This window comes from Caretta caretta, chromosome 5 (genome assembly GCF_965140235.1).
Source record: "Caretta caretta isolate rCarCar2 chromosome 5, rCarCar1.hap1, whole genome shotgun sequence".
NCBI classification, from domain to species: Eukaryota; Metazoa; Chordata; order Testudines; family Cheloniidae; genus Caretta; species Caretta caretta.
In genome coordinates, this window is record NC_134210.1 from 58,980,868 (window position 1) to 58,998,845 (window position 17,978).

The 17,978-nt window shown below is 39.2% G+C and overlaps 1 protein-coding gene across 2 annotated transcripts; it reads right to left on the reverse strand.

The window, feature by feature from the left end:
• Positions 1-162: 162 nt before the first annotated feature.
• On the reverse strand, positions 163-16,395 carry ARRDC3 (arrestin domain containing 3). 2 transcript variants are annotated; one of them, XM_048850175.2, is made up of 8 exons: positions 15,864-16,395; positions 11,653-11,734; positions 9,021-9,168; positions 7,696-7,798; positions 7,118-7,374; positions 6,443-6,605; positions 5,439-5,593; positions 163-2,865 (listed from the first exon to the last, which is right to left on the reverse strand). In XM_048850175.2, the coding sequence occupies exons 1-8, from the start codon at positions 16,141-16,143 to the stop codon at positions 2,809-2,811; spliced, it is 1,245 nt and encodes a 414-aa protein (XP_048706132.1). In that variant the 5' UTR covers positions 16,144-16,395; the 3' UTR covers positions 163-2,808. The 2 variants fall into 2 exon arrangements, with proteins under 2 accessions (XP_048706132.1, XP_048706137.1); XM_048850180.2 differs by lacking the exons at positions 9,021-9,168; positions 15,864-16,395 and having other exon boundaries at positions 11,653-11,737.
• Positions 16,396-17,978: the final 1,583 nt, after the last annotated feature.

Genomic DNA, 17,978 nt, shown 5'->3' on the forward strand with positions numbered 1-17,978 from the left:
AGTAGTTCAAACTGAAGACAATCTCAGGACTGAGCCCTATGATTATAATTTCCCAGCTTGTCATGTAAATAGTAAAGTGGTAAGTCTCATGTCTTCTCTCAAATAATTTCATAGCAAAAAACTTTTGTAGCTGTCTACATAGAGCACCTCAAGACAAAAGGGTTTTTTTGTTAAAAAAAAGTTTATTTTCCACAAGGAAGAGCAATAGGAAAAATTAAGTTGTTTTCCACTTTTTTTCTGAAATCAGTCTACAAGGACATATTCAGCACCAAACTGAAAAAGTACAAACAGCCATAGAATATAATCCATAAAGCAAACATTTAATATTGCACTTTGTTTCTCTTAACATTTTGGATTTTACTCATTTTTTTCCTAATTCAAAAATCAGGAATCTATCTTGAATACTGGGCTAACAACTGTGAAACTCATGTTTTAGATCAGGAATTGACCAATATTTATATAACAAGAAGAAAATAATGCCTCTAAAGAATTGCGTAAAATACTTTAATGGAAATGACTGACATTTTTAGAACTTTGAATCTGATCACACTTTGATGCAGCGCCAATTATGATATTGGTCAATCCTGCTTTGTATGTCATTTTTCATTATATTGTGATAAGTATTTAATGCTATGCATATCCAACAATTGTTCCCTAGTCTGTTTCAAACAAACAAAAAAGGAGAAAAAAAAAAAAGGAAAAACCACCAAATGCCCTTTTATGCCAACAAACCCAACAGTTTTTCTTCCTTTTTGTGGCGGAGGGACATTCAAAAAAATGGTCTAGTAAGATTAAAAAAAATATTCACTCAACTTCCTTATTATCCAGCATACCAGTTTGCCTGCTGAAGCCCAAACCCTTTAACTGAATCACTTAAAACGTGACTCATATTTTCACTGGGTTTTTTTCACCCTGTCATTTTAAACATGAAGTGTTTTCCATGTTTTTATAAAGGCCACTTATGGAAAAGCCTATTTTGTTTTTTATAAAGCCTTAAAAGCAAGACAGCATTCCATCATTCCACCATGCCAGAGACTTAACTTTTATCTTCAACCACTTTGTAATACATGGCATTAAATGATAGAATAGACATGAATGTTAAACAGCCAACCCAAGAAACACTACTTTTGTTAAAAATCGTGCTTGAATTCTTTCTGAAAAAAGTTTATTCGTGAACAGCTTTTGCAAATGAACCTACAAAATTCTTAGTGCCTACATCCGGATACTTGTGCTAATGGATCCAATTGTTCTCTGCCCTTGTCCCAAATACTCTTGACAGTTTACCCCTTCCACGTTGTGCAGGGTGGAAGCCCCCCAGTCTTCAAGTAGTTGAAGTTTTCTACATATAACGTGGCTGTACAGTTACAATCCTTTTGCTTGGCTACATGCTTTAGGTTTGAGGGCATGAAAGGGAATGCAATCATCAAGGCAAATCTCTGCTAGCTAATATTCTAGTAGGGCTGGTAATTTTGATATCCTGGCCCAGTTTCATTTTTGAGAATCTTTTATTGTTTTACAATTTTGTAAACCCTGAAGATAAACACAATACAAAGTGCACAAAAAACTGAGCTATTTCACCAACCCTATACTCTTCTTGCACTTTAAAATATACTTTTAGACTAGAAATTCACTATATATGTATAGATTTGGTGATTAAGTAACTATGTATAAAAATAAATTCAATTTCCCTTTCCACCCTCACTAGTTGAGAAACCTCACTATGAATCATGGACAGTACATTACTATTTCTTGTTTTAAACTCTTCCTTAACTGCTGGCTGGTGTCTGCTGGTGCTGCCTTCTTTTAAGCTTCAAAAACTTGACCAATCTCTTCTGAAGTTGCAGAAAGATTAAAAGGGTGCATTTGTTACTTATGGGCATGTCCCTTTTCTAAATCTCCCCCTCAAATAAAAACCAAAGGGAAAAAAACAAAACAAAAAGTAACAGTACAAAACAAAACACACACAGCTCTCCAAGGGTTTGGCAAGTGATGAGTTCACCTGAGATTAAGTGATTTTAGGCAGTCTGTAACAAAATGCTTCTTTGCGGTAATAGTAGAAAGGCAACAAATTCTTAAGAAATCAAGAAGGTATACAATCTTGCAGAAGTCTATTATTCTCCTTCTGTTTTTTTTCCCCATATAACTGTTGCTTATCTACTACAGTAGGCTGCAAAACATACAGCAAGAAGGATTGGCTTGAAGGCATTTGATGTTCGTAAATAAATCCACAGCTGAAGAGGTGATACACGATCAGTCTACTAGGACAATTCTGAGCATGTGCATATGCAGGTAAAGTCCAGGCTACATTAAATTAAAAGAAAAAAAGTCAGTGCATTTGTCATCTTAAAGTTTGTTTTCAAAGCTTTCTTTTTGCTCCTTGTTGTGCAGACCACAAACAAGTTAGAAGGGGTAACAGTCCAGCATAAAATGAGAAAAAGCTGTAGTGACACTGAACCGCACAACATAAGAAATGTGCATGTGCAAATTTTCAAATCAGAAGAGGACGTCATCCCTCTTTTACAACATGGTGAGCGTTCTGACACATTACCATAGGCTAATAAGGCTGCTCCTAGTTATGTGCCAGTATTTAAAGGGAAAAAAGCTCAGGTCTTCAAGCATGTGGAGCAGTCCTATGATGTTGTAGGCTTCAAAAGCATGGTCACAGGTTGTTTTCACGTATTCACCGTTTTACAGGCAAGAGCAATACCACTTCCTTTGAAAGTATATCTCTGATGTGACGCCTTGATCCTCAACACGGCAGAGATAACGACTAAAAATCCAAATCAACTCAGCTAGTGAATAATTCCTTCAACGAGAGGGACAAGATGGTCTATCATCTGTGGGCTGATCTGGGTTTGGATCAATCTGAATAGAAGGAAAAAAAATAGAAATTTAATTTACAACTTAAAAAAAAGTTAAATACTGTGCCCAATCTAAAGGTCACTAAAGTCTATAGAAAGTGACTAGCTGACTGACTATAATGAACTTTGGATCAGGTGACCAATGTCCCATATTGGCAGGAAGCAGCGGCCAACACATCCCTTGGTCTGCGCCGCTTCCCGCAGCCCCTATTAGCCTGGAGCGGCGAATCGTGGCCAGTGGGAGCTGTGATCGGCCAAACCTGCGGATGCGACAGGTAAACAAACCGGCCCGGCCCACCAGGAGGACTTACCCTGGCAGGCTGCGTGCCAAAGGTTGCCGATCCTTGATGTAAACAATGAAAATTATTGGATAAAAAAACCCATTACACAGTGTCATTAGTAAGGCACAAGCAATTTTCAGTTATTTGAAATGTGCTGAATAGTTTGCTTAAATTATATTTTATATATGAAACAAAACACTTCTTGCTAATGCTATCATTGAATATTACTCATGAACTTATACTGATGTACTCCACTGATTTATCAAATGCAGACATTTTGCTTGAAAAGGTAGAGAAATTATCAGTAAGTCATTTTAGTTTTGGTCAAGAACTATTAGAACAATTTGACAGTTAACCAATTTCCGCCATTGAGGTGTTTCAAGATCATGTAGCCTTGCTCTCCCTGCTTCTCATTTTTTGTAACATACTATCTTGAAAAGAAAAACTGAATGCCTGATTTAGTTATCTTACATATATATTTTAATGTACAGTATTGCCACCTGTCACTACTATTTAAGAAATGAATAGGAGTCAAACTTATGACCTTTCGAAAAAAATCTCACTAGGTGCCTCTCTGCATATATAGGCAACTAAATATCTATGAAAATCTGGTTTTGAGCTCCTTTCATGAAAAATGGATCAACAATACCCAAATCAATAGTGGATCAAAATCCTTGGTTTGGAGTCTTCAGCATTACAAATCAAAACACCACTGATTTGTTAGTATTCCAGGTATGGAGTATTACCATTCTACAATCTAAACTAATAATGTAGAATTGACAAAAGTACAGCTAAAGAAGGTAACATGTTAACAAAGGATAAAAGTATTTGTGCAGAATAAAAGAAGAATAGTTTTCCTTCTTGCAGTTACAAACATCACTCAACAGGCACAGATACTGTCTGCTCATTCCAGGGTGTTTTATAAAGCTTAAAATCCATCCCAAGTGGCATTGAAGAATCTTGTATTTAAGGCAGATTTTAAATCAGCCTGAGCCAAGCATGTCACTTCTCAGCTGGAAGCTTTATTCTACAAAAGTGGATTCTGATTTATGAAAGCCCTGCATCAGAGGGACTACAGAGAATAGGAAGAGACAAGCCAAATAGCCAGCATTAGCTGACCTGAGATGGCAGGCAGAAAAACTAATTTGAAGGATTAGATATTCTGGACCTAAACAATATTAAATGCTTTCCAAATCAACAAGAAACCAAAACAAAAGTCAACTCAGTACTTGAATGGTAACCAACCAAAAGAATTAAAACTGGAATCACAGGCCTAGTGCTGTGGCTAAGTTTACCTAGTGCTATGTCCAATTAGGCCTAACTGGCCAAACTGGAATCACATGTTAGTAATCCAATAAAAGAAAGTGACCAATACAGCTCTGCCCCCTTTCCTATCAAACTATGGTTTTCTACATACCACTGAAGTACCTACTGATAGTCAAAGGACATATTACAAATGTAATTGTATTGTAAAAGGTAATTACAAAAGAGAACCTGATTCCAGTATAAAAATCAGTATTTTGGATAATTTGCAAAAAAATTGATGGAATTAGCCCCTAAGAGACTAGAAGCCCCTTGGCAGACACTTGTGCTAACACTCAAGAGATCCGAAGCATACATAAACTATCACGCTGAATATACTACCTTTCAAACATGGTGAAAACTGAGGGTAGCCTACATCAAGGGATATAAGATGAAGACTGATGATATAAATATTATTTGTCCTGATTTACTATTAGACTCAAGGTTACTGGCCCAACAGAAACAAGAGTAAAAGTGATTAAAGAATAATCAGCTCACTCCAGTAAGAAATTTGAAAGACCATAAGGAATACCTCTCCTACTTACGTTAGTGTAAGGTGGGTGCTTGGGAGCTCTGGAAAAAAAAAAAAAGGATCTATAGGACTAGGGCCAAAATTTTCTGAGGTAGGTGTCTTAAGTTTAAGCTCTAAATCCATATGTAGGCACCTTGAAATAAAAAAAAAAAAAAAGTGGCCTGATTTCATTTTATTTAAGTAGAGATAAGAACTTGCAGCTACCACTTTATAGGCCAGATTATGCTGTCTGCTACACTGATGTAAATCTTCATTAGTCAGTGAAGTGAATGAAATACACCAGCATAATTCTGAAGTAAGTGAAAGAAAATCTTGCTCCATGTTTTTCTTTAGTGATTTATATTATTTTAGGGTGTAGAACACAAGTTCTCATTTTCTGCTTATTGAACTTTCTCCACTAGAATGGAGAATGCAAAAACGCAAAACAGACTGTTGTGGCTAACTGCATTTTTGTTTGCTTACCTCTGAATAGAGAGGTGGAGGCAGAAAACGAAACTCCTGGATATATGCAAATAATGGTCCTTGAAGTGCCCTCTCAAAATCATCACAAGCAGCTATGGGTACAAGGCTGGACTGCCTTTGCTCCTCTGTGACCACTTCTGCATAGCTAGGAGGTGCTGTAGGAAAAAGGTACACGCAGTTCGAACAACAGTTCTTATGCATGTCAAAATACATAACGTAACAAATATTAAAAACTTTATAATTTGCACTAGTAGGTAAAAGTGCTCAGTGAGAAGTGTTTTAGTTTGTCTTGTGTGCAACAACAGTCCATGCTAATTAACTTAAAACTAAGAAAATAAGTTTATACTAAGACATGCTGAGAATTTTCATTTACTTTGGCTTGACTGTCTCCCTGAAATCCAAACAGGAAACCCCACATTTTCTATAAGGGGAAGCAGGGTAACCTCCATTCTTCTGGATCCCATACAGGGGCTCTCCATGAGCTGGGATTCATACTGGGAGCTGGGCTGAAGACTAGGTACACCCAAGGATGGAATGGGGATGCACATCATTCCCCCCTCCAGTCATGTGGAAAATCCCCATAAAAAAGGGAATATAGACTGTTACATTTCCCCAAAGCATCTGCTACCAAGGATCCTGGGGTCACAATGAGATCTTGGTAGCATAGCTGCAGTGAGCTGTGCTGCCGCAGACAGAGCAGGTGTGGAGGTACTCAAATTCCACACAGATGGCCCTGTCCTTTTGTACATCGTGTGCACTGATTCCATTGAACCTGCCAGTTGTTGGGGCAGATAGGGGAGGCAAAAAGGAACTCTAACCCCATGGTAGAATAATGTGGAGGGGATCTCAACAAGGTAGAAACCCTGAGAAGATTTCCTCTTGCCCTGTGTCTTTTACTGTGGGAGTGGATTATCTAGGTCTTAATAAATCAGTGAAGTGTTAAGGTAAAAAAAAAAAAAATCAAGAGAACAGTGAATTGTTTGGGAGTTGTATTGTCAAATTACCTTCAGGTCTTTCAGGCAGTGTCAGACCAAGCCAGTTCATATTCATGCTACACTGGCTGCTTACACTTGACGTTCTGCTGCCAAATGGGTGTAGAGGAATAGTACCAATGACAAGTGGTAAATTAAGGAATAAATCCATTGCTCCAGGAATATCAACATACACCTAAAAAGTGACAGAAAGACCATGATTAAATCCTGAAACAAATGGTCTTTGTGGTTTTGTATGAGCCCTTTGTCTGATTTAGTGAGCTAAATTCTGCTTTAAGATCCACATGGGTCTTGCTTCTCTTCCTCCTTTTGGCTCAATCCTGAAAAGTGCTGACCTCCCTGAAGTCCAACCAAAATAAATGGAAGCTGAGGATTCTCATTATCTCTCAGCATCAGAGCCCAGCTGCACAAGTCTTTCGCTTACATTATATATCCGCTTAGCTGACAGGCAAATATTTTAAGATTTGCCCTGGTTCTAACCAATCACCCTTAGTAAATTTCCTGTTGTGATGTGCATATGGAACTTAAACTATTCATTATAATGCAGCAAAGATTACTGCTGAAGATATGTAGGTTTCACAGCCAACTAGCTAAAAATATCTAAGTTTGTTTCAAACTTGTGTGGATGTCGCCTTGAAAATTATTCATATCATATATGCTTTGAGACAATCTAAGCATTTTACTTACCATTAGTGAGTATTCTACACGGATTATACTACAGTCAAGGATAGAGGGGGAAACAGGTGGAATTTTCAACTGTTTGCCATTCCAGGTCTCTGTTTTCCCAGATGACAGGGATTCCCCACGCAAGTTGGCAACAAGCTGTTTTACTTCCTTCATTTTTCCTTTGGCATAGAATGCCTGTGTTTGGTAAATGGCTGCCTTTGGCACCACCATACGGGAAGAGCAGTTTTCAATCTCAGCAAAGATCTGAATCGATTCACCTGGAACAAAACCGAATTTCATATTATTCTTGTTATATCATATAGCAATCTGAACATGGTTACAATGGACCAGATGCTGCTCTTACTGAACTTACTGGCAAAACACCCATTGATTTCAACAGAAACAGAATCATGCACAACATAAGCAAACACCACAAAATGTGCAGTTTATGTACTATAACAACTTGAAGACAGCTACTGCACGTTCTGTTTTGATTAAAACTATTCTCACAAGTACATATTATTTACATATGCTATACATGTAAAAGGGTACTTTTTAAAAAATAAGTCTTTTGGTTTTATAACTGTTCTGCTACGTACCTGGGGTGTAGCCCTTCCTTTCAATTTTGGCACTTAAGGATATTGGGCCTGAGGTACAAAACCAACAACAGAGAGTCTTTTCTTTTGTGCCTGCTTGGGGTGACTGCAAAAGAACAATAATAGATACCCATGATTAAATGTGGGTTCAGTGCAGAACAGAAGTAGCTCTACATATCTTTTAGTCAACATAGAGGAATAACCATTGGAGTTTAAAGGCCAACTCTTGCTGCTTGTTTTACTCATGAAAATAGTCCTGTTCACTTCAATAGTATTATGTAAGTAAAGCAAGCAAGTTTTGTCCTAAAAAGTCATCCCAGCACTAGCGGTGGTAATTAACCAAAGAGCTACCCATGTCATGCTCATCCTCAACTCTGACTTAATTTAAATTAGAAAATACTGTATATGTGACGGTTAGTGGTTTTTAGCCCATATTTCCACAACATACTGTCAGTATTACTTTCTATATAATAAACTGTAATTAAGACATATTCCCACATTCCATTTTACTTTTGCAAAATAAATAAAAAACCCAAACCTTGACTACTTGAATATTAACATTTCCTTTCCTTCTAGATTTATCCTGCTGCCATTCCCATCTAAATCAATGGTATTTCTGTTGTTGCCTTACATGAGATTAGGGTTAAGACCCTGATCCAAAGCCCACTGAATCATCTAAGAAAAATCAGATTTTTTTCATCCATACACAAAAGAAACCTATTTCAATGGACTTTATTTTATTGCCTACATTGCCATTTGAGCAAAAAAGAAAAGGGATTTTAGGCCAGATTGAAATGAGTGCCTCATGGAAAACATCTTAATGCAATATCCAAATAATTTAGTAAAATAAAATTTAAGAAAAATATTCTACAGAATTGTGATAATTTCTCCCCATTGGCAGACAATATCCATATTGAAGTTATGAATAATGCACTGTAGTACAATTTTACTTTGCATTTTTAAGTTAGCAGTCTGTTGTTGAAAGATTCATAGGAGTAACACTGCTTCTCAGAAAACAAATGATTCTTTATTAAAATCAACAAAGAACAGTTAATACAATTTTCTCTTGAAAGAGAGATTTCATAGTTTATCATGTATGCAGTTCACAGCTTAAGTTAAATGTAGATAATTTAAAAATAAGCAACTCCAAGTACTTGAAATTAGTTTTCAAAATGTCAGCTATTATGAGTTGCTCAAATCTGGTATTTAAAGCATAGCTGCAGTTTAACGAGCATATTAGTAAAAATTGAAGATTTTGATGTTGTTTCAGTTATACTTTTTTTGTATGCCAAAAAAACAAAACAATCAGTAATTCTGTTAATTCTTACCAGTAATGAAGGAGTGTTGATATCTATATGTTCAAAGACTGTAAATTCCTTCTTTAATTTTACTGGTAAAAGCCAAGGCCTGTGCAATTCGGCTTTCACCCAATAGCGCACACTGCCATGTCTGCCTTCGAATGAGGTAGCAAGTGGTCTGTGCAGGACACAAAGGTCAAAATTGAGTAAATCTTTATACTCTCTTTCTAATAGTGATACAACTGATCAGAATAAGAATCAATAAGTTGTACTGTATTGTTTATGCTGCATAATATTTAAGCATAACTTATTTGCAAAGTTTCCATATTTCAAAAGGGATTAAGTTTGGGAGAAAAAATCTCTGTAGTTGAATTTTAATTCATTTTACAGTAGGTATGTTGAAATTTTCACTATTATCATAGGAATTTTGCTGGAACATGCCACCAGGATACATATTTCCTTTAAACTTACAAGAAGCTACTTTTAAATCTGGAATATATTAAGTTCTAGGACAAAGTAAGGCTAACAACTGTTTTAAAATTAGTATTAATTGCTCCAGCTGCTATCTGTGGTAGTCTATTTTGTACATTAACTACTCTGGGTACAGTTTAATTGTGCCTACATTCCTATCGTGTCCGATTCTTCCTTATCTAGTTTAACCTCTTGTTCTTGTAGTTGACTTTAGCTCAAGACAACCTAGTTTAGACACTCCAAAAACCTACCTGACCAATCCCTGTATTTCTCTAACATTCTAAAATAACTAAGAGCCTCAAATCCGCAGTATTCTGATTTCCTGAATTTTACTTCTGTATTTCTATATCCTAGAATTTCACACAAAAAAACAGGAATTAAACACAGCCTCACTGTCCTTATGCAGTGCTAGAGTAATTTCTTTCAACCTACAGTTTGACACCTATCTGCACATCTGAGAAGTGTGCTTACTTTTTCTCAGTGCTATTAAAACCCAAGTTGAAGGCTTTTATCCATCATTCCTGTTTCTTATCATCACCCTATTTTTTAGCACTTAACCAGTGAGTTTATACCATTTCTTGCTTTTTATATCTTTATACCCTCCACTTCACTATACTAAGTTACTCTTCAGGCTTTTATCAGTTCTCTCTTTCTAAAGTTCTTCATCATGAGCTAATTTCATGGCTGCTTTTAAGTCATTAACACAGGGGTGGAGGGAGTGGCGGGAGAGACTCTTTTGACCAGATCTTGTAATAATTTACTTTTCTTCCATCTCAAACTCCTATATCTCCTAAGTACAGTACCACTGCTTTTGAATTCCAAACCTACTACTCAGGTTGTTCACTCATATCATGTTTACTTCTTGATTACTTTCCTAAAGTCTAGTCCCAATTACAGAATGGAAAAACATTTTTCGCAAAATGAGAACAGAATTTTGTGAACACACAAGCAGAGTCTGTGTAATACAGTTTGACAGATTCGAGTCGAAAGAACATTCTAGATATTGATAAATGATGTTCTCATCTGAGTGCCCAGTGCCTAGAATTCCAGAGGGGTCTTTTTGAATGTGTTTCTAGTCATAGTATAGCATTTCCAACAGTATCACATTAATCCAACTGAGCCTGAGAAGTGCTTAGCATCTGCAAGTTCCATCAAAGCCATAGGAAATGCACGTGCTCAGCATCTCTAATAATCAGGCACTTCATTGGTTTTAATGTGGAAGTTAGAAAACCTTGGATAAATACTACGCAAGTTCGGATATCCTATCTCAATTACTTCTGTACTTTTGTTTTATATTGAAAGTCTCCATCTCTCTGCTTCTGTTCTTCCTGATCTTTTATGATCACTCTCTCTCTCTCTCTCTCTCTCATTACTTAGTATCCACTGATATTTGAGTTAAGCCTGTGATGTTGAAATCTCCTGTGTATAAATAATTTCAGATCTCCCATATTTTTTGGGATATTTGCATTTATGTACATTTTAGCATTTTCTAAGAGGGACATCCCATTTCCTTGTCTAGATTACATTTTGTTAAAGTATTAACATTGCCTGACCCAATATTGTTCCCTGCTATCTATCCATCTGCTTGTTTCTACCCTGCTTTCTGCATAACCACCCTCTTGGAATATATATGTCCCTTCGCCCCCATTTACTAGTCTAAACTTTCAAAGGTGTCTATCCCCATCTGTTTAGATGTAGTTCACTCTGTCACATCTGTTCCAAACAAACCCAAACAGATCAGTGTTAAATTATCTTATCACTAACTCTGCTTATCTACAAGGCTCCAGTAGAACCTGGATTCAGCAGGAAGTGATCCCAGAAACTTTGCAGGGTCCAGTGGTCAACTGGTTTCTTTACCCTCTGTATAGCGAGTAAAACATTGCATAGTATGACTAAATGGCACACATTACATTTGCAACAGCTCACAAAAGGAAATGATTGCTTCCCTTCAATTAACAGCCCTAATATTCAAAATGTTGCCATTTAGAATAAAAATAACCTCTTTAATAGTTTAATAGGACTATGTTCTTGTAGCATGTTTTAGTGGAATCCCTACCACCATTGAAAAGGGTTTTATTTTTATTTTTTTTCATTTTTTCACAACTGGAATTTTCCATAGAGTGCTTGTTTTCATAAGGGTATATATTTCAACATTATTGCATACAGCATTGGTATTACATGTGGTACTTACGTCTGTGGAAGCTCAAAGCTGAATGCATATTCATGCCTTCCTGAATGAATAGTGTTGAGGCCTTCTTCAGAATTGTCATCATCTAGAAAGGAAAAACACAGTACGCTATTCCATCTGTTAACTTTTTACACACCACAGTATATTACATAGGTTTCTTGTTTGTATTGTAAGGGATTAACATCTAAGCTCTTAAGAATGGTGATATTTCTTACTAAGATACAATCTATTTGGATTCAATAAAACAAAAAATTGTTAAATATAGGCAACACGTTTAGAATCAGTTTACATAAAAGCATATTAGCCACAATTTTAATAGACAATATTCTTGATTTCAACGTAGGCTTGGCTATGACTATTACAATTCCAGCGTCTATTTAAACATATTACAAAATTATAATGGGAATCACTTTTCAAATAGAATTTCTAGGTGTCTTAAATGAAATAGCTTAATGATATTCAAAAAGTAATCCCATGCTATACTGAATATGGAGTCTGCGCCAGAAGATTAAATTTAGCAATTCATCTTCCTTTTATTTCCTACCTAGCAACAGACTTCAGAACTTAGACTCAAATAATATCCTGTTCTGTAAAGAGATGTGGGAAGTACTAGCAAAATCAAAGGGTGTGGAAGGGTGGCTACCTACTGCAAAATAATCAGCATTGTTTAAAGCCAGTCCATCTGAAATGTTTAACTTTAGATAGGTATTCAGGGAGGATCAGAGTTTTCCTTGTTCCAGAAAAGTTGACCTTCCTTGTTCTTATCTGTGATTCATTGATGTTACACTGGAAGTGCTAGCAAATTGTATTTTACTGTGAACTATAAAACTTGAGAAACAGCCAAATTTTTCATTTTGAGGGGAGCCTATTTTAAATATAAATACTTAAATGCAAATTGAGTGAGTTGACAGGCTGTGGCAAATACAGATATACCTGATTGATAGCTCCCCCCCAAAAAGGGGGCAGAAAAAGAGAGAGTCCTTCACACCCCTGCACTCTTGACTTCCACTTTACCAAAAGTGGTATGAAAAAGGTATAATATCTACAGGATCAGATCATCTACACCTACTAAGGGAGATTTATGCACATCTCCAGCATTCAATGTCCCAGAAACTGCATCCTAGATTTTCACAAGGGCATTTTAGTCTTTATCCTTTTCTATTTTTTAATCATTTCCTGGCACTGAAGTTTCTCTCCTTCTCTTCCTTTCTGCCAGCTCAGCACTCCCATTGAGTCTCAGCAGCAGCAGCAGCAAAGCTGTGGTAAACAAGTGCTGAGCTGTCAATCACAGACCAGACTAGAGCAGGAGAGGACCGGCCTAAACCGGCGCGAGCAGCTCCCCAGCCAGCCAGCCGCTCATATACATACCGTATACATTACAGGAGCGCGTTTGCTCAGCACCTCCCCCACGCGCAACCCAGCTTGGCAGGCCGGGGGGGGGGGGCGGGGGCGCCCCTTGCCCGGGCTTCTGCTCCGCCCGCTGCCTGGCAGCGGCGTGCCGTGCTCCTTGCCTGCGGGGCGCCCAGTGCCGCCTCCCCCCACGGGCCGGGAGGGACCCAAATCCCAGCCCACACCACGCGGGCCGGCAGCTAAACTGCAGCCCGGCTGGGCCCCGGCGCCCCACTAACGCCACCCTACCGGCCGGGCTCCCCCGCCGGCCTCCAGCCCTGCGCCTCGGGGCTTTCAGAGCCGGACGCTGGTTCGCCAGGGCGAAGCGTGGGCAGGGGGCGCCGGAGCAGGCCCGCGGGGGGGGGGGGAGATTTGCTTCTCCCTAATCCCCCACCCCCATGTGGCCTGGATCCCTGGGCGCCCCCCGATCCGGACCCGCCAGCCCGGGACTAAGCCACGCGGGTCGCTGTACTCAGGCTAGAGCCGCTCCAGTCTCGGCCTCACGCCTGCCCGGGGCCGAGGCCCTGCTAGCAGCGCAGAGCGGGTCTAGCCCGAGGGGCCGCAACCGGACCAGCCGCCGGGGGGGGGGGGAGGGAATCTCTGCCACCCTCCGCACGGAGAACGGCTGCATTAAGAGTGAGACTGCGGGGGAGGGCCCGATCCTGCTCCCACCGTGGAGCCTCTCAGTTCCCCGGGGATCAGGCCCCGACCGCTCCGCAGCGCTGGGGAGAGGGGGCCTGGGCCCCGGGAGGATTCCAGCCCCAGGCAGCAGCGAGCAGCCACCGCACGCTGCGACCCGGGACTAACTGGAGCCTGCTAGCTACATCCTCGTCCTCGTCCTCCTCCGCCACCCCTGCTCCACCCGGCTTCCCTCCCTCCAATTAGCGGCTGGCATCGCCTTAGCAACAGGCTAACAAACCCCACTAGGCCAATGACTGAGTGAGCACTGGGCGTGGTCTCTATTACCAGGCTAGGCTGAGAGGTGCCGCCAGAGCTAAATCTTTGAAAGTCCCTTTCCAGTCAGCGCAGAGTGCAGTGTAGCAGCAGTCCCTGGCTGAGCTGCACAGGGTGCGGATAACTGAGCTGCTTCAAGCTCGCAGTGTAAGTGAATGCACAAATCACCGGCGTTTACGCAAACACACACTGCGCTTATCTACAAGTGCTTCTCATTTGCAGACTTACTCCACCTTCCGTCTCCTGCTTCCCATCCAAAAACAGAGGTATGTGAATGGTACTGGTGGAGAGACACCTGAGGTACATAGTCACACATGCAAAGTCATTCTTGCGTTTGAAACAGCCATTGGGAACCTCTGTGGACATACTTGTGATCATAGACTCTGCTCTGAAGCATGCATATATTTTTGCACTTCTCTGTGACGGGGGTGGGGAATTCTGGGATTGCAAATAGGGGAGAAGGCAAATACACTTTGCATGCATGAAATGTTTGCACGGTAGGAAAATAAAGAGCCTTTTACCTCTATGCCTCTACCAATTACATCTACCTGCTTCCTCCATGGTAACTGAAACCCTTTCCATGGCTGTGTAAAATATTTGATCTAGGGTCAGTGCAACATACACTATATAACTTCTTTACTGATATTTATTTCTTAGGGAGGGAAGGGGGAAAATACCCTACTCATACACTCATCTCTGCAGCAAATATACTGCATATAGATGTAAAAAGAGAGAACAGCAGAAAATTACATGAACACTTCTAACATCATTTTCTTGTGCTAGGAATTAAGTCATCGCCATCACCTGACGCGTGTAAACCAATCTGCTAAGAGGAGAATAAGCACCCCCTCCCACTCCCCAGTACTGGTCCCAAACAGGATTGAACCGCTTCTAACAAAGGGTGGAAACTTCAGAAAAACAAGCTTAGTCTCCTATACTTCCACAATGTAACCATCCAAACAATAGATGAACAATCTGAAGACCCACTCCTCTCTTGAAAATGCTTTATTCCCTTTTCCTAACCTAAATTAGACCCTTTTCCACAGTACTTTTCATTTCCATTTGGGCTAGCACAGTAGGTTTCATTGAATGCAGGTTCCAGAACTCCCTAACTTAGAAATGATGGCCTAATTATATAATAATGGACTCTAAATGGCCTTTCAGACAGACTTCTTTACAGCTGTCTCACTGACATTTAGTGTATAAAAAAATTCAGGTATTTTATTAACTTTGTTTAAAGCAAAGGGAAAAAAAACACACGTGGAGTGCTGACTGCATATGTCAAAATAAACCACATGGAATCCTTTATCTGCCAACAATTATCCATCCTTGAAGGATTATCAATATATAATTTGAAAATTGGGATTGTTTCCGTAAATGTCAAAAGCAGAATTCTATGCATTCATTATATCTCAGTATGTATGATGAGATTACCAAAAAAACCCAACCACCCCTAAATAATTTACATCTGATTTCTGCTCCAGTTTTTCTTAATCCCTAGGGAGGCAAAAGCCTCCTAATGTCTAATCAGATCCATAGGACAAAAGTGTTTTTACATTAAAAAAATGAAATCCCCATGCATTGGAAGTGCGTATGAAAGAGGCTCTGTTTAAGGGCAGGTAGTTGGAAAAAGTCTTGTTGTTTAGGCACTTTGCAGATGCACCTCAATGCAGTTTTAACAGTAAATGTCCGTATAATCAAAATCTAAATCCCACAAAGCATTGCACTTTTACTTTCGTATTTGTTCTGGCTTTTAATACCTATACATTTAAAAATAAACAGGTTGTAATAACTAACAAGATACAAAGCCGTACCCTCTTGCATCCAAAACGACTGTATATAATTTTAACCAATGTAATAAAATGACTCACCTCTTTCGTGCCCAATTAAGATGTCTTTATGGTTGAAATATTCTACTTCTTCAGTGTAATTCTGTGTATAGGCAGTGTTGGATCCAGCATTTCTAGATTCTGTCCAGCGTACTTTTGCATGTCCTCTTGCATGAATTTTAAGAGATTTTACTCTGATTTCCCCAGTAACTTCTAAATTGACCCTTCCTGAGACTGTGTCCCCACTAGAATAGACGGGAACATTGCTGTCATTGAGACAGTCAAAGCTTATTGTCAAACTCTTCACCTTTCCCAGCACCATGTTTTATAACAAAGTCTATAAAAATATATTGTAAGAAAAAAAACAACGGAAGTCAAGATCTCATATGAAATGTGATCTTCACTTTACACTGATCGATACCTCTGCCGTGCAAAAAGCTTGCAGGCAGGATCAGTGTATTCTCTACAAACACTTCATTGAGATTGCTAAAAAGTAACAGCACTAGATGCTGTTCACAGCTACTATCCAGCTCTGTGGTCTCTCTACAAAGACGGGCTGGTTGCAGCCTGCCAGCTCACTTAAGACTAGCTTTGTGAAAAACAACCGGAGTGCGCATGAGCGGGCCGCTGCTGCTTCCCTTATAGGTGTAGCATAGAAGACGAGCCTGCTGTGGAGCAGAAGCTAGTGTCCTCTCCATTGTGTGTCTCCCCTGATGTGCTCGCTAACCTCAACTCTTTTAACAAGCCCTGCAGATTAGTACCAAATAACCTCTAATAGCAGGCGTGCAGCATTTTATTATAGCAGTAAGGATAGGGGAAAGAGTGGGCTGAGAGCCAGAGCTTCAAACAGCAGATTAAGGACACAGCCACAAGCCCAAACCTCCCAAAGCATTTGCTTCTGGGTAATGCTGTGCTGGAATGGGGGTGAGGGAATTTGGACAGAAATAAGGCACATATTGGGGGTCTGGGACATCCTTCATCCCAAAGAAGAGATTTTGGCTAGTTCATTTAATTCATCTGGTGCATTCCAGAAGGCAAAATATTTGCTCTTCAGTTCAGAGTATTTCAATGAGCCAGGAATAAAAGTCAATCTTGACAGTAATGGTTTAGCACCAGCCAGAGAGTGGGATGAACTCCACCAGCATCAGCGAAATCCCTCTTCCATCCTTCCCATTCAGTTCAATCTGGTGCTGGAGACCAAGAGAAGAACCCCACATAATTTCAACCTATTCCCCTGGTGATTTCTCTGACCACTCCTGCAATTTAAAAAAAAAGTTGATTTTTAACAGGAAAAGGGAGCCTCCGTGCTTACCCCTTACACACAATTAGGTCAATTACAGACACAATCTACAATTTTCATTCAGATTATTTCTACTTCTGTGTCCTGTGCCACCTGTAGGAATACAGCTGAGTTTAAAATCCCCCAAAAAGGTTTGGCATGAGTTTATGTATCAGACAGATTTTTTAAAAAATAAAGATTCTATGAGAACTGGTGCAACTTGATATATAGATGAAAAAACAGAAAGTTTAAAACACTGACTTCTGAAATTAAGCAAAGCGTTCCACATATCTTGCATGGATTCAAAAAAATATAGCACATTTGTGTGCTAAAAGACTTCAAAAAAGCAACCCGAAACATAAGCATCAGGCATGCCTTAATTAGTGCATCTAAAAGCATTGTGCAAAACAACTTTTTAAACATCAAGCAGGGTGAAGTTTTTATTGTCACATTTTAAAATGTATTTGTTATACAGTAACATTTGATTGCGGGGGGGGGGGGGGGGAGTAGGGGGAATATTGCCATTGCTTGACCAAATTGTCTAGATTAAATTAAAGGCTACATTTCTTTTTCTAGTCCCTTGTTTATTGAAATAAGCATTTCAGCGTGATATGTAATTTAAATGGTTAATGTTAAACAGATTAATATGTTTCAGAGTAGCAGCCGTGTTTGTCTGTATTCGCAAAAAGAAAAGGAGTACTTGTGGCACCTTAGAGACTTACAAATTTATTTGAGCATAAGCTTTCGTGAGCTACAGCTCACTTCATCGGATGCTTATGCTCAAATAAATTTGTTAGTTTCTAAGGTGCCACAAGTACTCCTGTTCTTTTTTAGATTAATATGTGTTGACAGTTATATTGCTCTGGTTCTGTGAATTA

Bases quoted from the DNA above. Each gene is read 5' to 3' on its own strand.
- ARRDC3 (XM_048850175.2), bottom strand. From the start codon at position 16,143: ATGGTGCTGGGAAAGGTGAAGAGTTTGACAATAAGCTTTGACTGTCTC. The intron at 11,735-15,863 runs GTGAGTCATTTT...TTTCCTTTCTAG, and splicing joins CTTAATTGGGCACGAAAGAG to ATGATGACAATTCTGAAGAA. The intron at 6,606-7,117 runs GTAAGTAAAATG...GTCACTTTTTAG, and splicing joins GTGTAGAATACTCACTAATG to GTGTATGTTGATATTCCTGG.